Source organism: Zonotrichia leucophrys, chromosome 2 (assembly GCF_028769735.1).
Source record: "Zonotrichia leucophrys gambelii isolate GWCS_2022_RI chromosome 2, RI_Zleu_2.0, whole genome shotgun sequence".
NCBI lineage: Eukaryota > Metazoa > Chordata > Aves > Passeriformes > Passerellidae > Zonotrichia > Zonotrichia leucophrys.
The window spans coordinates 104,129,492-104,146,919 of NC_088171.1; the positions used below are offsets into that span (position 1 = coordinate 104,129,492).

The 17,428-nt window shown below is 40.8% G+C and overlaps 1 protein-coding gene across 6 annotated transcripts in view; it reads left to right on the forward strand.

Annotated features, from left to right (window-relative positions):
- The window catches only part of DLGAP1 (DLG associated protein 1), a 404,901-nt gene that overhangs the window by 299,041 nt on the left and 88,432 nt on the right, over positions 1-17,428 (forward strand). For all 6 annotated transcript variants that reach the window (XM_064705914.1, XM_064705918.1, XM_064705917.1 and 3 more), the window contains 2 exons: positions 10,899-11,076; positions 14,076-14,316. In XM_064705914.1, the coding sequence (XP_064561984.1) occupies positions 10,899-11,076; positions 14,076-14,316 (419 nt within the window). The remainder of the gene's footprint in view (positions 1-10,898; positions 11,077-14,075; positions 14,317-17,428) is intronic.

The following is a 17,428-nucleotide window of genomic DNA, read 5'->3' on the forward strand; positions in this document are numbered from 1 at the left end:
CAGTATATTTTCTGAGACTGAGGGGTTTATATGACTTCTCCTCCAGGTCACACAGCAAATTTCAGTCCACACTGAAATCTGAACCCATGAACAACCATCAATTGCCAGTAGTTTTAAATGTCAGGAGATGATATTTATCCAGAAAAATTTAGAGGGGTTTTTGGAGGCTGGTTTTTTTTTTTTGGTTTTTTTTTGGTTTTTTTTTGTGTTGGGGATTTTTCTGTAATGGTGTTTTAATCAAAAGCATAGATATCCAACTATTTTCATCTTCTGAGCAGGACCAAAGGCCACCTGCATCTTCACCATGTATATTATGTTCTGTTTTGAAAAGAAGAGGGTTTGTACCCTTAACTCCTTCACCAAGTATTTGTTTGTTTTGTGGTTTAGATGGGATACAGAGAACACTAGAAATCAGTAAGGAACTAGCTTTATCCCCTTCAATGCAAGCACAGACATTTGTGCTTTTTAACTTTTTTTTTTTTCATTGGAAAAGAGTAGTGTACCCAATTCAGCAAACCAAATATTTTCATTCCAAGTATGGAAATAAAATTCAAAAAAATATTTGGAAATACTTAAGAATGCCTACTGTTACAGGTCAAGAAGCTACCTGGCTCCCTCAGGAGTTGACACTTCCTTCCTTTAAAATGAGCTGCACAACCCTTCTGGAGTTCCACAGCCCTGAAGGGCATCCACTCTTTGGAATTACTTTTTACATTCTCATTGCCTCCATCTGAATCATTGTACTTGACACTGACAGTGTGATGAATGACATGACAACTGGTTGTCTGTTCCTTTACTAACAGACCCAAATAAAGATTTCAGAGTATTTCTGGTTCAGGGGAATTAAAAAATACCTATTTTAAAGAATTGCAAAAAAAAAAAAAAAGATCCCCTTCAGTGCCAAGCAGGATTTTGCATTATTATGAAGATTTCTTAAGTCATTTTTTTCTTTGGGTCTCTCATGCTCAAAAATTAAATTAGTTCTATTTATCAGGGTTTATTCTGTACAAGTTTGGTTCAACAACAGCCTATAACACAGAAAGTTTATGTTGGGTTTTTTTATAAGGAGGCAAAAAAGTCTAAAATGTGTGTTAAGCATTATTTCACATTTTTTCAACAAACTTCTATTCATCAGAAGATTTTTATAATGGATATTGACTTCAGACTTTGACCTTGAGATATTTAGTGCTTTGGCCATGTTTATAAGAGCACTGGCACAACTTGCCCAGACCACTGTGTATAGTGTATATATATATATATATATATATATATATACCTGAAATAACAGGTTGTCACCTCATGTTGTATCTCAGTACAGCAAACAAGTTCTTTTTTTAATTACTACAGAACAAAACTGGAAAGACTTTGTAATGGAAAGAGATAATATTAAAATATATGTGGATAACTGGGGGTTTGGAATTAGCTGGGCTTGTTTTGAGGAATTCCTTTTGATGTAAAAGCATCTGAAGGGAAAGTGATTGCTTCTTCTTTTCCTCTGAGGAATAGCTCTCATAAAGTTACACGGAGAGAAATTGTCCCTGCTCCTGGGGTATTGCTTTTGCTTTGTAAGATCAGTGAGAAAAGGGAAAATCCGCCAGAGCAGCAGACTGCTGCCCAGATTATCAGTGAAGAATTTTCCAGAAACCCTACTGCATACCATCATTTTCTTCTCTTACTTGCAATCCAGACATTAAATAAAAACATGGGTTAAAAGTTACTATTTCTAGCTTCTTTTGTATGACAGGAGAAATTGCAGGGTTTTATCTTAGTCAGTTTCCCCAAAAATCTTTGCTTTTTTATCAGGAAGAGACAGCTGCAAGTCACATCTGAGCTCCAACCTGTACTTATCCAGACACACCTCGAGAAAATGGCTGTAGGGTTATCCAGGAGCTCGTTGCTCTGTCACATCACACCCCCAACCCCTGTGCCTCAGGAGTAGCTGGATCCTATTTCAAGTCACCATCTTCCATGTGTCTGCAGGGAAACAAAGTGTACCAAGCAAGAAGCACTTGCTTATAAAAGAAGAAAATGCAAGCTTCTCTTCAGGTATTTTAAACTGCTTGGTGTTCTTCAAACACTAAACAGCTAAAATGGAGAATACTGAAGTAGCCACTTAGTAAGAGGGCACACATGATCTTTCAAAAGGGCTTGATCAGGAGGGAATAGGAGAGAAAATCCATGGTCACCACCAGTACATATTAAACTCACAGCATTTGGTGGGTAGCATGCTTTGCCTTGTGTTGAATCTTGCTGCCTCAACTTTTCATGTGGACAAAGGGCTGTTACTCAGAGAAGTAAGAAGGTGAGCTCACCCCCTTAGCTGAGTCGGAATTAGGATTATTCCCTTCTCCCTAGCAGAGCTACTAGCCTGCTCTCCTCATTGCTTTAAAATGTGCTTGCTTTTCAGTTTCTCCAGTGGCTTGGCTTGTGTTGCACATCTGTACAGATGGTATTGAATCTGCTGCTTTTGCTTTTTTTTGTTTCTCTTTACTAGGTGGCCAAAAGTTTTGAAATGGCAGAATACTGAATAGGAAGTGAAAAATTGCTGCATATGTAAAACACATTTTTTTGGAAAATGCAGGTGGCTGTTTATGTATGTGAAGGTTTTGGAGTAATGTTGTTGACTTGCAAAACTAAGATTTCCCTAATCTCACTGGGAGCTGTTTATGCAGATCTAATCTGGATGTTTGAGAATGTCTTTCTGAAGGAGGTGACTCAAATGCAGATACATGACAGGGCTTGCAGGCACATGGCCATGCAGTGTGTGGGTGATCACTGCCTGGTTTCAAGTCCAGGAGGACCTGTGGAGTCGAAGACACTGAAAGCTCAAAATGCATTGCAAGTTTTCAGAAAAAAATAGCTCTTTAAATAAATACTGCAGTGACATTCAACAGAGTAAATACTTTCTTACTATTTACCAAAAAAAAAAATTATTTGTAGATAAATACTGCCCAATATTGTAACTTGGAGTAGCACGGGAGGGCCTCTCAGTTACGGGAAGTCTGCCCAGAAGATGCCTTTTAGTGAGCTGGAGCTTCATCCTCCCACTCCCAGGAGCAAGCCAGAGCTCCTGCATAAATCCTGGTGCTAAGCAGGCAGAGCTGGTTGTGCTGCCAGCTCAGTACACAGCCAGGTGACATTCCTGAAAAGTAGCTGCTTTCCCCTTGTGGTTTGGCAGAGAGCTGTAACTCTTTGGTGTTCCCACTGGCAGAATTAATCAAACTCTTAACATGTGAATGGGGGAGACCTGAACATTTAGCTAAGCAGGTGAGGTCTGAGCTTGTGGAGACTGTGGTTTTACAAGGACTGCAACAGGGAATATCTTCTTTATATTCTGTAGGCCTTCAGTACCTAAAGGGAGGCTACAAGAGAGATGGAGAGGAACTTTGTACCAGGGCATGTAGTGATAGGACAAGGGGGAATGCTCAAATTCCTAAAATAAGAATTTATCTGAGCAGACTGAAGATGACTTTTAAGTTTCACTAGTAAGGAGAGGTGGCACTGAAGTAACCAATAATGGAAAGTGATGTGGAATCTGATAGATAAGCCTGGCCTTGATGAGGAGAACTGAAGGAGTGGCTTCTGCAGGAAGGAGGGTATAACTTTAGTGCTGGCAAAGAGTTCATCAAAGCAGTGTTGGAGGGCTTCATTCTCACCCCAGCAAGGTCCAAAGGGCTCCAGGCAAGGCTGTGAGTATGGCTGACCTGCTCAGGCAGTCTGCATTCTCAGTCCATTATATCTGATGCAAGGCAAGATCTTTTTCAGCTTTTCAGTAAATATATTTCTCTGTGCTGAGCAGCACTGGTTCCTGGGATCACTAGTGCCCATTCTAAAGAGAGTTGAGCTGAAAAAGGCAAGAGCTTTTGTCATGCATTTGGTCTAGGCTCAGACCTAGATCAAATTGCCTCCAGCAAGGATCTCCAAAAACCCCTTTGGACATATACCCAGTAAGATTGGCAGTAGGGGACATTGAGGCCTACAGCTTTCCTCAAAGGGTCTTCTGAGAGGAGAACTATTCTTAAGCTGTCTGCTCTTGACAGTGTTACATCTTACCCTGCTTCTGGTGACAAGATAGGATGGATTTGTTTTCTAGTGTAAACAAAAAATGGTTTTGCACAGAAGCAGCTTACCCTGGCATGACTGGATTGAGCTGGTTCATCTGGGTGGAACTATTTCTACCTTTCAGAATCTTTTTTCACTCTCTGGGATGGAAGAGTGCTCACAACATTCCCACGCACACACACGCACATGGCAATCAGAACCAGCATGGAGACCAGATTTCTGATTAAAGAGAATTGTATAATGTCTGTCTTCATCATCTTCCATCTGCTTTTCTTGCCAGCTCAGTTGCATATGTGCCACTTTCGTGCTGTGCTCTATTCTTTCACTATGTCTAGAAAGCAAGGAGAAAATACAGTATGTCAAAGACAAGGGAAATGTTCCTTATATACATTAGCCTGTGGTATTTTTTGATTGTACAAAGTACCTGAAAAGATCTTTGAGATAAAATGAAAGATTTGTTTTAATGTATACATGAATTTTTATTCAATAGTCATCTTTGTTTGCTAATATTTTAATAACTAAAGATTGCTCATTAAATAAATTCATACAAACTCAATACCTCCACATCCCAAAAAGAGAAAAAGAACCCCAAAGCTTCTGTATCCTTTGAGAGGAAAGCAGGATTGTAACAAAATCACAGAGTGGTCCCGTGATTGATTCTGAAGCTGGCAGTAGTCAGACATGGAGGGTTTTAAAAGGGACTGGGCTTTTTAGAAACATTTTCTACCATAAAACATTGATCCAGTTCCTGCTGCCCTCAAACAAACAAACAGACAGGACACCACATGCTCACACAAAAACTGCACAACAGCTGGAGATGGAGATGCATAACACCAAACTCTGGGGATTTGTGGATTGTTTTTTTTTCCCTTTTAAAGTGCTTGCTTCCATTTCCCAAGAGAATCTGAAAAATCAGACCGAGACAAATACACCATATGTAATTTCTGCTTCTTCTCAGCCTGGGTAAAACTCTGTGTCACAGGCATGTCCATGGAGTTTTGTGGTATGTGTTGGCTGGTCCAAGCAGCAAGGACAATTTCTGGTCTGGTAGTAGAAGCGAAAGGAAGAAATGCCATTTTTCTGTTGATGGCACTGTTTTGCTCTTCAGCAGATAAGCTTTTTCTGAATATCTCCAAGTTTTAGAATTTTCTTTCTCACACTTGACCCTTTAGCAGGGTCTGAACTTAAAGAGAGGTTTTATTGGGATTTTTTGTTTTTAGCTTCAAGGCAAGAACTTCCCATGAAGGGGTTCACTTGTTTATAAACAAGAAAGAAAAAGGAGAGCTTCAAACCCAGAAAAATCTGGAGTGGGGAGGGCAAATGCTAAGAATTGTTTATGTGCTGCCCTTGTCCCCGTCTGTGACATGACAGTCCCCTGTTCACTGCACCAAAAAGCAGCAGAACATGGATGCCAACACAGAAAAATTACCCCACCCTGGTTGACCTATGTCATGACCAGGATCAGACAGATGCACATCAGTAAATTGTTCTCTAAGTCTTCTTCTCTGTCCTTCAGTGTTCACCTTGTGTCAGGCTACACTGGATTATTCTACCTTCTAGCAACATTAAAATGAAAATAAAATTAAGCAGAGAAATAATGTTGGATGTGCCCACCAGCCACACCAGAGTGGGGCATTCAGCAGAGGATAATTTATCCTCATGGATCCTAGCTGTCAGCTGTATGCAACAAAATGGAGTGTTAGGACACTTAACAGTAGTGGTGGCTTTGAGATTTTTTTCCTTGGTTTCATGTTGCATGTGGTGTATTTTTTGAGGTCTTCTTCTTTGTTTGAAGGCAAATTTTAGCACTGCTGGCTTACAGAAGCATTTCAGACATGTTCCTGGACTTTTACTTTACTCTGCTTTGTCATTTTCTGTCGGCAGAACACAATACCCATCTGGCACAACACTGTATTTTGTGCTATGATTCTGACTGCTGAACTTGGAGAAGACAATACAGTCTCAGGACTACATTTTATTATATTGTGTCTGGCCTAAAGGGAAAAAATAGTAGTCATCACAAGGCTTGGTTTTCCCTTTCTTCATTCAGAAATGAAATGTATAAGTGAAAGTGCTTTTTATAACCAGCACGTATATGACAGAGTGCATTGTGCATTCCTAAATTAAAAGGAAATATTTGAAACTAAAATTGCCTGCTTATGTAAATCCCTGTTGTCTATCTTCTCTCTGTCATTTGAAAGACATTTTCAAGGCATAGGAACTCTTCCAAGAATATATTCAAAGTTATTTCACGGTTAAATGCTAACACTGCATTTTGAACCCTTTGATATAGAATCATAGAGTGTCAAGGGCTTGGAATGGACCTTAAAGATCATCTAGCCCCCTCCCCAGCTGGGACACCTCTAGTGGCAGGGACACCTGCCACTAGACCAGGTTGTTCAAGGCCTTACCCAAATTGGTTTTGAAGACTGCCGGGGTTGGGGCATTCACAACCTCCCTGGGCAACCTGTTCCGATGTCTAACCATCCTCACAGTAAATAATTTCTTCCCTTCTTCTAATTTTTCCTTTGTTCAGTTTGTAGCTTTTACTCCTTGTCCTTTCACTACAATTCCTGATGAAGGGTCCCTCTCCAGCTTCCCTGTAGCCTCCAGAGCAAAGCAACTGAGTCTAGCTGCTCTCACAAATGCTTACACCAACCAACTCCTTACTCTGTAAATAAGTGAATCTGTAAGTGAGGGAACAGAATGTGTTTTCATCTGAATCAAGTCACGTAAATCATGTTAATATTGTGTAAATACAAACACGTCTGTAACAGTGAGGTAAAAGTATTTCTTACCATGCATGTTGCAACAGTGGTACGATGATTAGATGTGTGTGTTTTAAAGACTTTCTTTTCTCTGTTTGAATGAAAACAGGAGAATAGGCTTCAGTGTGTTCGAAATGTACAGAGCAGAAATCTCAGTGCAGTATGCAAAGATTTCCTTTATACACCTACATGATCTTCTGGTTCAGATGCTTCACTAGAACATGAAATGAGCATTCTCCTCCTCTCAGAGCTTCTCATGGAATTTCTGTAGCATTTTGGCCTCATTGCTGGGGTACCTTGATCTTCTGTGATGCACAGTGTGGATCAGAGGCACTTGCCTCCCTCTACCCAGGGGAGTATTTATTTATCTGCTGGGACTCAGCAGGCTCCTTTTCCACCCACTTCAGCTCCAGGGCTGGTTCCTTCTCTTGCAAATTCCCTCAGGAAACCCAAAATGGCAATCTGCAGAGCAGCAGCAACACAGAGCCCTCATATCTCCTCCTGGTGCCTCTTGCTGTGGTTTTTGGGAAGCACATCCAGTAGTGCTGTGCCTCCCACCCTGTGTGGTATCAGTGTGATGCTGTTGTGGCTGTGCTCCCATCCTCTGGGGTGAGGCCTGGGGCAAGGGCAGCAGTGTGGGGAAAAAGCATGGTGTAGCCAATGTGAGGAACTGGCCACTTGTGGGTGCAGCACAGAAATGATGGAACATGCTTGAGGAGCTTGATTAAGAACCTAAATAATTCACATCCCGCTTCTGCCAGTTAATACATCCAATGCAGAGAGTGGAGCCAAAGACCATTTTGTATTGGCCAAAGAGCTGCCCCAAAGTGTCAGTCCTTGGCATGTTGTATTTATTGTAGAAATTGCAATGGCAAAAAGAGAAATGTAGGTAACGCAGGATAAATAAGAGACGGACTTGAACCCTCAAGGAAGAAAAAGGTATTTTAATTTACACGTTACTGGTAATAGTAACTCCAAGAAAATTAATTATACATTCAGATCTTGCACATCATACATAGTCAGATTTATTCCTAAGTGGCATATTATCAAAATTTCCAGTGGCATTTCAGCCGTTCATTAAACTTTACTGTAGGACATAGTGACGATTTATTACACAGCTATAAAAGCAGCAGTAATCATTATAAATGCAAGCTTTCAATATTTCTTTCTCTAGGTTTAAATCCCTTTTATCCTCTTTTTCTCCCCCACCACTACATCTAATGAAACAGAGATTGTAGCAGTCAGTAAGCAAGGAGCCACCTCCTTCAACAGCAGCCAGTTACCTCCTCTGGTCTATATACAGGAGAGGGAACTGTTCACAGATTGAGATAAGTAGCCCCCTGTAAAATACAGTTCTGGATTTGTGTCAAACTAGCCAGTTGCATGGTGAGGAACAAAAACAGAAATACAAAAAAATGCAGCTGTGCTGAGGACCCGCATCTGAAAAAAAAAGGGGAACATCTACTTTTATGAGGAATTCCTTTGTTTTAAGCAGAGTTGCGAAAATACTATGCAACACTAATGCACACAGAAAATTCATTTCTATACTCTTTGTGATGGCTTTCCATGCCACTTCCATGAGTATCATACATGATCCTTACTCTGGCTGCCACAGCAAAATCTTTGTGCTATGGATACTTGCTTTATTGGTTCCGCTCTTTAAAGGGCATGTGCCTCAGCAACTGCAGATTTCTGTCTGGCAATATCTGTGCACTGAATCTCGTGATGTGCTGCAGTCTTCTTGCAAGCTCAGCTAATCAGTGGGCAGCAACAAGCCCCAGGTGACGTATTTGACTGACTGGCAGCTAATCAAGCTGATTTGAATTTTGCATGTCACATATTGGCAGCAAATTGTTCACATCATAATCATAAAATACGTTTTTAACCAATCTAGAAAATGCATTTCAGGCAATGCTGATCAGTTTGCAGATCTGCAGCGTGGTGAAGTAGCTCAGATGCATCAGAAAAATTATGTCTCCTGAATTATTCATTCATTTTTTTTAAAATTCAATAACAGGCAATAATTTTTATTCCAAGAGTTACATGGTTAGTGTTAGTTACCAAAATGCAGTAAACAAATGTAACCATTGGTAACAGTTGACTTTTCACCACTTTTTCTGCCTTTTTTTGAGTTGTTTGGAGCACCACTTATTCTGATGTCTAAAGAGGTTTTGTCATGTGGAATCAAGTGGTGTAAGGAGTCAAAGAGTATGGAAATGGCTGTTGTATTATACTGTATGCACAGTGAAAATGGCAAGCAAAGGTTTTCTCTTCATCCTGTGACAGGAGTATTGGGTAATTAGCAGAAGTTTACGTATTGTTATTAGGAAGTAATTAGCAGCCAGAGAATATGGTATTGTAGAGATGGCCTAGGTTTTATTACAGTATTGGATGATTCAGAATTAGACCCAGTTTCTGAACTACTTAGGTGAGTGATTACACAATGGAATTGTCCTCCCAAAATGCATTGACAATTACCAGAATTGTGCATACCACTGGGAAATTGCTGATACTAATTACCATCATTAGATACTTGAAACAAAATATCTGCAAATGCTTCAGGAATTAGACATAAAATGGATTCTCTTCTTTCAGGTCAGCTGTGCATGTATTTCTAAAGACTAGGAGACAAAGATTAAGCCTGTAATTAGGTTACAGATTTTTCTTTTATATACCTTTGAACATCTCTATGAGATTTACATTTTAAAATGGAAAATTTAGTTAATATTTTACTTAGTTTGCTTTGTGATACATGAAGAATATTTAAAACTAAAAAAATACATTGAAGCCTCACCCTTTTGATACTTTATTAATTGATCAGTTCTTTCAAAAGACATATCCCCCAAATTAATTGTATTTCATACAAGTGAATTTCACTCATTTTTGGGACTCACATCTTTGTAGGATGCCTCAGGTTGTGAAGACAGCACTTAGCCAGCACATTCAGAGGATAAAGCATCTCACAGGTGGAGGATTGTTCTAGCTGACTCTTAGCATATAGGACAAGAAAAGAGCAGAAGCACAAATTCCCTGAGGAACACAGGGACAGGGGGTTGGGGGAGGGTTTTTTGTTCGGTTTTGATTCCATGTACATCTCACCTGTCACTTGTATTGAAAAACTAGGCAAAGTTATCACTTCAGAAATACAACTGTGACCTTTAAACTTCTAATTTGACATCGTTATGTAAAGCTACTTCCTTAGCATGCATTTTGTGTTGTGGCATGTTAACTTGTGGCTTAAGCCAAGTCTAAAATAAAATTTAAAGCATAAAAAAATCAAACCTTATCAGGTGGCCTATGCTGTTGGAGTGATTTCCCAGGTTAAGGCATACTGTGAGTGCATTTTACATGGTTTATATGATCTGCCTGCCCTGTTGGCCCATACACCCTTAAAAGCCCCATGAGAAACAGTCCTGTTTCATGAGTACATACTTAAGAACATGTCAGATAACGTCACCAGCAGCATTTTGAGATGTGGATGTTAATTTAATAAATTTAGAATCATCCATCTGATCGAAGTATCAGGCCTCTTCCTTCTTTACCCGCCTCCCCAGCAGGTTTTGATGGTTGCTGCATTCATCTCTGTAAGGCCACAGGGCTTTCTCTGCTGCTCATCTCAGTGGCTTCTCTTGCTCTTTTAAAATCAGTTTGTGAAGTCATTTCAGTGTTGTCACTTCAAAAGTCCCACATAGTGGGGGGGGGGGGGGTTGCTGGAGCTGGATGTTGTCATTGTTAGTACAGTGTAAAATTTTTCCATTCTGCTGTCAGTAAAGAAAATGAATGTGATTTTACCATTATGCTTAGATGTGGTTTATGGAAAATGAAAAGGAAATCCTTTCCATCCTTTTCTCTTCCTTCCACCAAATAAAAGGGTGGTGTAATACAAATAAAAGTACTGACATTGCCTTTATTTTGTAAATATACAAGAACTGTGTCATGACTTGTTCAAGTCAAGCTGTTCCAGTGAAAAACATCTGGTTATTCTCACTCCTGGTGAGGCCATTTGGATTTAATGGGATCTATTTTTTCTTCCTTTCTTTTTCTTTTTTCCCCACCCACAACTCGCAGGATATCCAGTGAACATTCGCCAAAGCTCCAGATCCGGAGCCACAGTTACCTGAGGGCGGTGAGCGAAGTCTCCATCAACAGGAGCCTGGACAGCCTGGACCCTGCAGGGCTGCTGACCTCCCCCAAGTTCCGCTCCCGCAACGAGAGCTACATGAGAGCCATGAGCACCATCAGCCAGGTGGGTGACCTGCACCTGGAGAGCCACTGTCAGGCTGGACACTCCTTCCAATAGGGGAAAATGGATTGTGCTTCAAGTGGTGCTCACCAGCACTCTCATTGAACAGGGTTCTTAAGGATCTTGTGCTTAGCACCTCCAATCGAAAAATTTTTGAATGCCTCAAAAGAAAGTTTGTATGCTGAGTGAGGTGCTAAAGTAAAGTTAGGCTGTGGTGCCATGAGCACCATCAGCCAGGTGGGTGACCTGCGCCTGGCACAGCCTGGAGAGCCACTGTAATGCTGTACACTGCTTGCAATAAGAAAAACGGGAATTTGCTCACCAGCACTCTCATTGAACAGGGTTCTTAAGGATCTTGTGCTTAGCACCGCCAATTAAAAATTTTTGAATACCGCAAAAGAAAGTTTGTATGCTGAGGTGCTAATTTAAAATTAGGCTGTTAATAGTTTGTATTCCACAATTTTAATAGAGATTTTATTTTATGCATTCTTTACTTTGTGTACCTCCAAATTTTTCACCTAAATAGTAGGAATATTACAGGATATGTATAATGTGAAAAGATCTGTCTGTATTTTTGCCCTGAAATCCTGTAAGAGATCTTCATGCTCCTAAACAAGAAGAAAAATGAAGTCCACTGTGACAGATACAGTTTTTGTGTTTTAATGTTATAAAATAGTCTGTCCTTGCATTCAACATGCTTGTACAGCTGAGTTCATAGGGAACAGATCTGAAAGAAGTGCAAAAGGGCCAGTACACCACAGGGCAGAGGGCCAGTAGTTCATCTGCTACATCCTCTAGCTCCTTGGTATGATTTTTGTCTTGTTAGCTTAAGTGGATCATTTGGGTAAATCACTTGGATGAAGGAACTTTCTTACACTAGTCCAGAAGTGCAGCAGGCAGGATTTGTGGTGCCAGATCCCTAATGACTGGCATACCAAGTCATCACCATGTCAAAAAAAGTGTGTGACATCAGTGACACCAGGACTTCAGCTATGGCCATAACAAACACATCTGCTATTCAATATGGAGCTGCAGTTTCCCTTTCTTCAGTCTTCTATATTTAGACACTTCAGAGTATTTACCCGTGTATTTTGAAGTGAGGCACTTTGCATAGGGCAGGGGCTGATGCTCTAAAAGGAGGGTCAGGATGTATCTGGGAGAAAACAGCACAGGAATTCATGTCTCAGAGGCAACTACATGAACATTAGGTCAGGTTACTTGTTTAGCTGTACACTGAACACACAAAGCTGTCAGCCAAGGAGTGGTTACATTTGCCAAGGTGAGCAAGTTTTTTGGTTTAAAAATGCATTAGTTCAGAGATATTTACATGAGGATTGGATATTCTCTGCTATAGTAAGATTATTCTTTTTGTTGTACTACCTACTACACTTCCATGCTTTTTTCAATATTCTCCTTTGAAAAAAATATATTTTGCTCACTGAGATTTTTCAGTTATATATACAAAGACTCCACAAAACATTTTTCTTGGTAACGTTAATCCTGAGAGAGAATTTCTAATGTGGGCTTTTTCTACCTTCCTAACACAGTCTTATCTTCTCCTGCTAACTTGGTCTTGTACATGCTTGAAAACTAACAAAATCCTCAAGTGATGGTTTCCATCTGCATGTTTCATACAGTGATAATTATTGGGCTTTAATGCCAAGCTCAGGGCTCAATGCTCAGTTTAGAAACATGACCATCCATTAATAATTAAGCCAAGGTAAATGGTTTCCAGATTCTTAATACCTGTAGGAAGTCTTTGAATGCTCTTTAACCACCATGAGCACAAGTCTTTGTCACCACCTAGTGTCTGCTGCACAAAGGGTCTAAGGATTCCTTTGCATCTGCTCTCAGCCAGAAATTTAGTTCTACAGACATTTTTCCCCAGCAGCAAAGCTGGTTCCCTTACCAACCTCCCCTTCCTGTGTTTGTTACCCTGCAGCTTTCCAGGCACTCAGGTTTTGTCAGTGTGATTGCCTAGGGGTTGCATTGATAATGTACTGGGGTTAAGCTGACCCTTCTTGCTTTTTTCCTCACCCCGGAATAAAAGTGTGTTTTTTGTTTTATGTGTAATGATCGCAATGACCAAACATTCAACCTCTGCCGTGGGCCCTGGGTCACATAAAACAGAAGCTGCCATGAGGGCTCCAGGCTTCCCACCAGTTTCAGAAGAGCCAGGAGCCCAAACTTTCCTGAATTTTTGCCCAACACCTCTGTCTCCATTTTTTATAAATTGTTTTTTCCCCTCACAATTGCTGCTATGCGATGTCCATTTATCTTTCTTCACGTGCAAAGGGATCCTCTAACAGGTGCTGGCCATTGTGTCACCATAGCTTGAGAGTGTTCTACTGACTCCACGTGATATTTGCCGCTAATTTTTCTTTATCAGAAAGTATTATTGGGTTAGGCTGCCCTGCTTTCTGTCTGCCTCCCTCCCTTATCTCTGTCTTTTGGCTGAAACAGTTTCTCCAAGCACAGGCTTTTTACGAGAACAGGCAGTCAGAGTAAATAGCTATGTTTGCAAGCCACAGACTTAACTCAAAGATGTACATTTCACCTAAATCAAAATGGATTTCTACTCTGGAAAATTTCCACTCTGTCTCATTTCTCCCCCCTTTCCTAAAAATAAGTAAATTCATTTACTTAATGCAAATCCCTACAACAATGTGTCTCTTAATACTTTACCATGTATGTTTGATAAGGAGGTTAACACAGCTACTCACTGTAGTATTCCCCAATTCCAAATTAGCAATACAAAGGATAACCTTAAACTTACTCCAACTAATATTAATAAAACTACAATGGGATGACACAACTTATTAAAGATCCCCCTTGCATTTGGTGACCACGCAAAGATCACATCCCACCAGTGATGATCCGCATTTTGTTTATTCTCTGCACAACTCTGGTTATTTCTCTTGTATCCTGTTGCACAGTAATTAGGGTTTGTGTGGAACATCCACGCACGGGCTGCACTGACGCTGCCGGGTGTCTGTCTGCAGGTGAGTGAGATGGAGGTGAACGGGCAGTTCGAGTCCGTCTGCGAGTCGGTGTTCAGCGAGCTGGAGTCCCAGGCCGTGGAGGCGCTGGACCTGCCCATGCCGGGCTGCTTCCGCATGCGGAGCCACAGCTACGTGCGGGCCATCGAGAAGGGCTGCTCTCAGGATGACGAGTGCATATCGCTGCGCTCCTCGTCCCCCCCGCGCACCACCACCACCGTGAGGACCATCCAGAGCAGTACTGGTGAGTAACACAGAGGGAAATCCAGAGGGGGATGGCAAGGGAAGATACTTCCAGTGCATTTCCATCAGATCAAGCTTTTCTCTGCCAGATGCCAAGCCCTTAGCGGAGTCTTGTGTTTCACCAGGGAGCTGGACAGACTAATCAGCCTCAAACCACACACAGACCAAGGCTGATGCCTTTGATATGGTTCCTTCTGTGTCCAAGCTAATTTATTCTGAGCTAAAAGTAGATAGAAGGGAATTCCAAGGTCATTTCTCGTCTTGCTGTCCTCCCTAAAAGAGCAATCACAATTTGGCAAGGCTGAGCAAAGAATGCTCTGGGTTGGCAGTTCTGCTGGCTGTGACCAGCAGAGAAGGGTCCCTCTGATGAGATCTTCTACAAAGCTGAAGTGATTGTATAAATTACTGGATGTGGTTTTTACTGGCTTGAAGAGACTGTTCCAGCTCTCTAGGCTCCATCTAAGATGTGAGAATGAAGAAAAGAAAGAAGAAGCAGTCTGCAGGTCAAAACATGCATGTTCGCATTTTGCTGTTACATTCTTTCTGCATTTCAAACTATTCAAGCCTTGCTAGAGGAAGAGGTTTCGGTGTAAACATGAGACTTCTAACCTTCCTTTTAATGTTTGAGGTTGCTTTTCTTTTGGAAATAACCATGATGAATGTCAGATTTTGTCACCAAAATCGTGCGTAAGGGGAAGAAAAACCAAGTAAAACCAAATTCCAAACCTGCTTCTCTCATTCAGGAAAGCAAGAGGCAGGAGCCATTAGATGTGTGTGCTCTTCCCTGTGGCAGGATGAGAGAGAGCCTCTTTCTTTTGACTTCTGTGCAACCATTCCACTGTTTTACACAAGCTTCATTTACTATTCATATACTGTTCATATACTAATCATGTTCTTGACTAATATTGACTATTATACGTATTTCACTGTACCTGCTCTTTTGCTGTATTTTTTCATTTATGTTTTCTGTAAACTTTTGTCCTTCTGTGTGTTATCTCACAGGTGCAGTTGTTTATGCCTTGTAAGTCTTTTTTAAAGCTGCTTGTCAATTGTTCTATGTCATCAAAGAACACTTTAAATCCTTTTACCAAAAATGTTCAGCTAAATTAAAGATTTTTCTAAAAGTAGCCAGTTTAAGTACTGTTGGAAATATATTGGCAGTACATCACAAACATCAAAGCATTTTTAACAAATGCTGCAGAGAAGTTCTCATCTAAATCACTAAAGAAATAGTATTCACAAGACAGCATTTCTGCTATAGAAATAGCCCTTGTGAGCACACAGGGTTTGCACCAAACCACAAAGACAGGATTTGCATAAGGTGTGTGCTACTTCATTGTGTGGTATTAGTTTGTGTCAAATATATTCTGAGGCAAAAGCTGAAGGATGGGAGTTTTCAGGGATTTTTCAGTGTGCACTCATCTTTGTTAAATCAGCTTGGGTTGATCCCAAAGACGGTTTTCTATTCTGTGAGAATGGCTTTGGTAACATTTTCCTTTATAAAAATAACTGTAAACATTAATACAGAAGAGAATAACTATTTTTCATTATCTCTATGTAAGAGGTTGTTTCTGTCACTTAGGAAAATGATGCCCGTGTCTGGGGATGATGACGTATAAATGGAGAAGGTTGGCTGTGTGTGCCAGCCAAAAATGCTGGAAAACATGAAAGAGGAAAATTTGTACTGTAAACTATCTCTTGTTTATGGTCCCTTTTTTGTAGTGAAACCATAGAGGCCTGATCTTTTCTCTGGGTAGCTGGCTTTATTTAAAAAATCATATGAACAAAACTGGGATATTGAAAAACATAATCCAGTGAGTATGTCTTGAGTTATTGCTTCTGTAGTCAGGGTGTTAAAAGCAGAAAGGAATGATTTGCAGTGGTCTCTTTGGACGTACATACAAGCATTTAAAGATTGCTGTGGATGCCTGTTTCTGCTGTGGGAATTTCACTGAGTTATCTTTTTCATTTTCTAATTCTTGGGCTCCAAGGGCCCATCCCTTCCACTGGTAGCCTTTCAGATAACTTGTCTCTTTTAGTACCTGACTTACATATCACTATCTGCTTAATGGGTATTAGAATTGAATTAATTATATTCAAAATCATCTATATTGACTACCTTGGTGTTGCCTGTGCCTGGCTCACAGAAGAGAAACATGAAAGGCAATGTTGATGGTTTCTATTTATGTCTACTTCAATAAAATGGGAAATGGAACAACAACTAGGCAGACATGAAGAAAGGAGTACAGTATCTCAGGTTTATCTCCGCTGAGGTGATGTTGCAAATGTTTTTGTGGAGACATGGGAGCAGTTATGATCTAAAAATGGTTTTAACATCCCCAAATAAGAGAACAGTCCTCCTGCCCCTAAAGAAAGATTCCTTTCATCAACATTAGTGATACCCTCAAGAACATGGCTTTTAATTCACTAATACCAAAGCTGTGATCATACACTGATATTGAGAATCTCTTTGCCAGCTGAAAGTCCAGGGAAATGCCAGCTTGATGGTGGAAAAGACAGGAGAGCTGTCGGTTTACTGTATTCAAAATTGTTCCTCTAGAGCAATGATCCATAGCTTTCCAGGGCATCTGGATAAAGCAAGAACTATGGACAAAAATCATACTTTGCCTTTTAGCCTTTGCTGTTGGGGTGGCAGCCTCAGGTTTTCATTTCCTTTCACCACACAGTGTTGGCAGTTTAGGTCTGCAATCAGGAATTGAACCTCCAGCTCAGTTCCTGAGGATGTGCCCAGTCTGACTACAAGTCTGTGCACAGACTATGGCACAGAGCTCAGCCGAGGGTGGCTGCCCACCTGGTGGCCTCTGCAGCCTGCACTGACCTTATGCTGCTGTGGGGACACTGAGGGGTGGCTGCAGCTCGATGAAACTGAGCCCAAGTGTAAAAATGGAGGTGGAGGCACAAACCTGTTGTCACCAGAGGGGTGAAATGTTACACTATGAGTGGGGAGGAAAATCTTAACCTCACCAAAGTCTGCTACCAAATTTCCTCCTAATGTCCAACCTAAACCTTCTTGGGCACAGTTTAGGACTAAGTCCTCTCATGCTGTCACAGTTTGCCTGGGAGAAGGAGTCAATCCCCATGTGTGAGTCAAC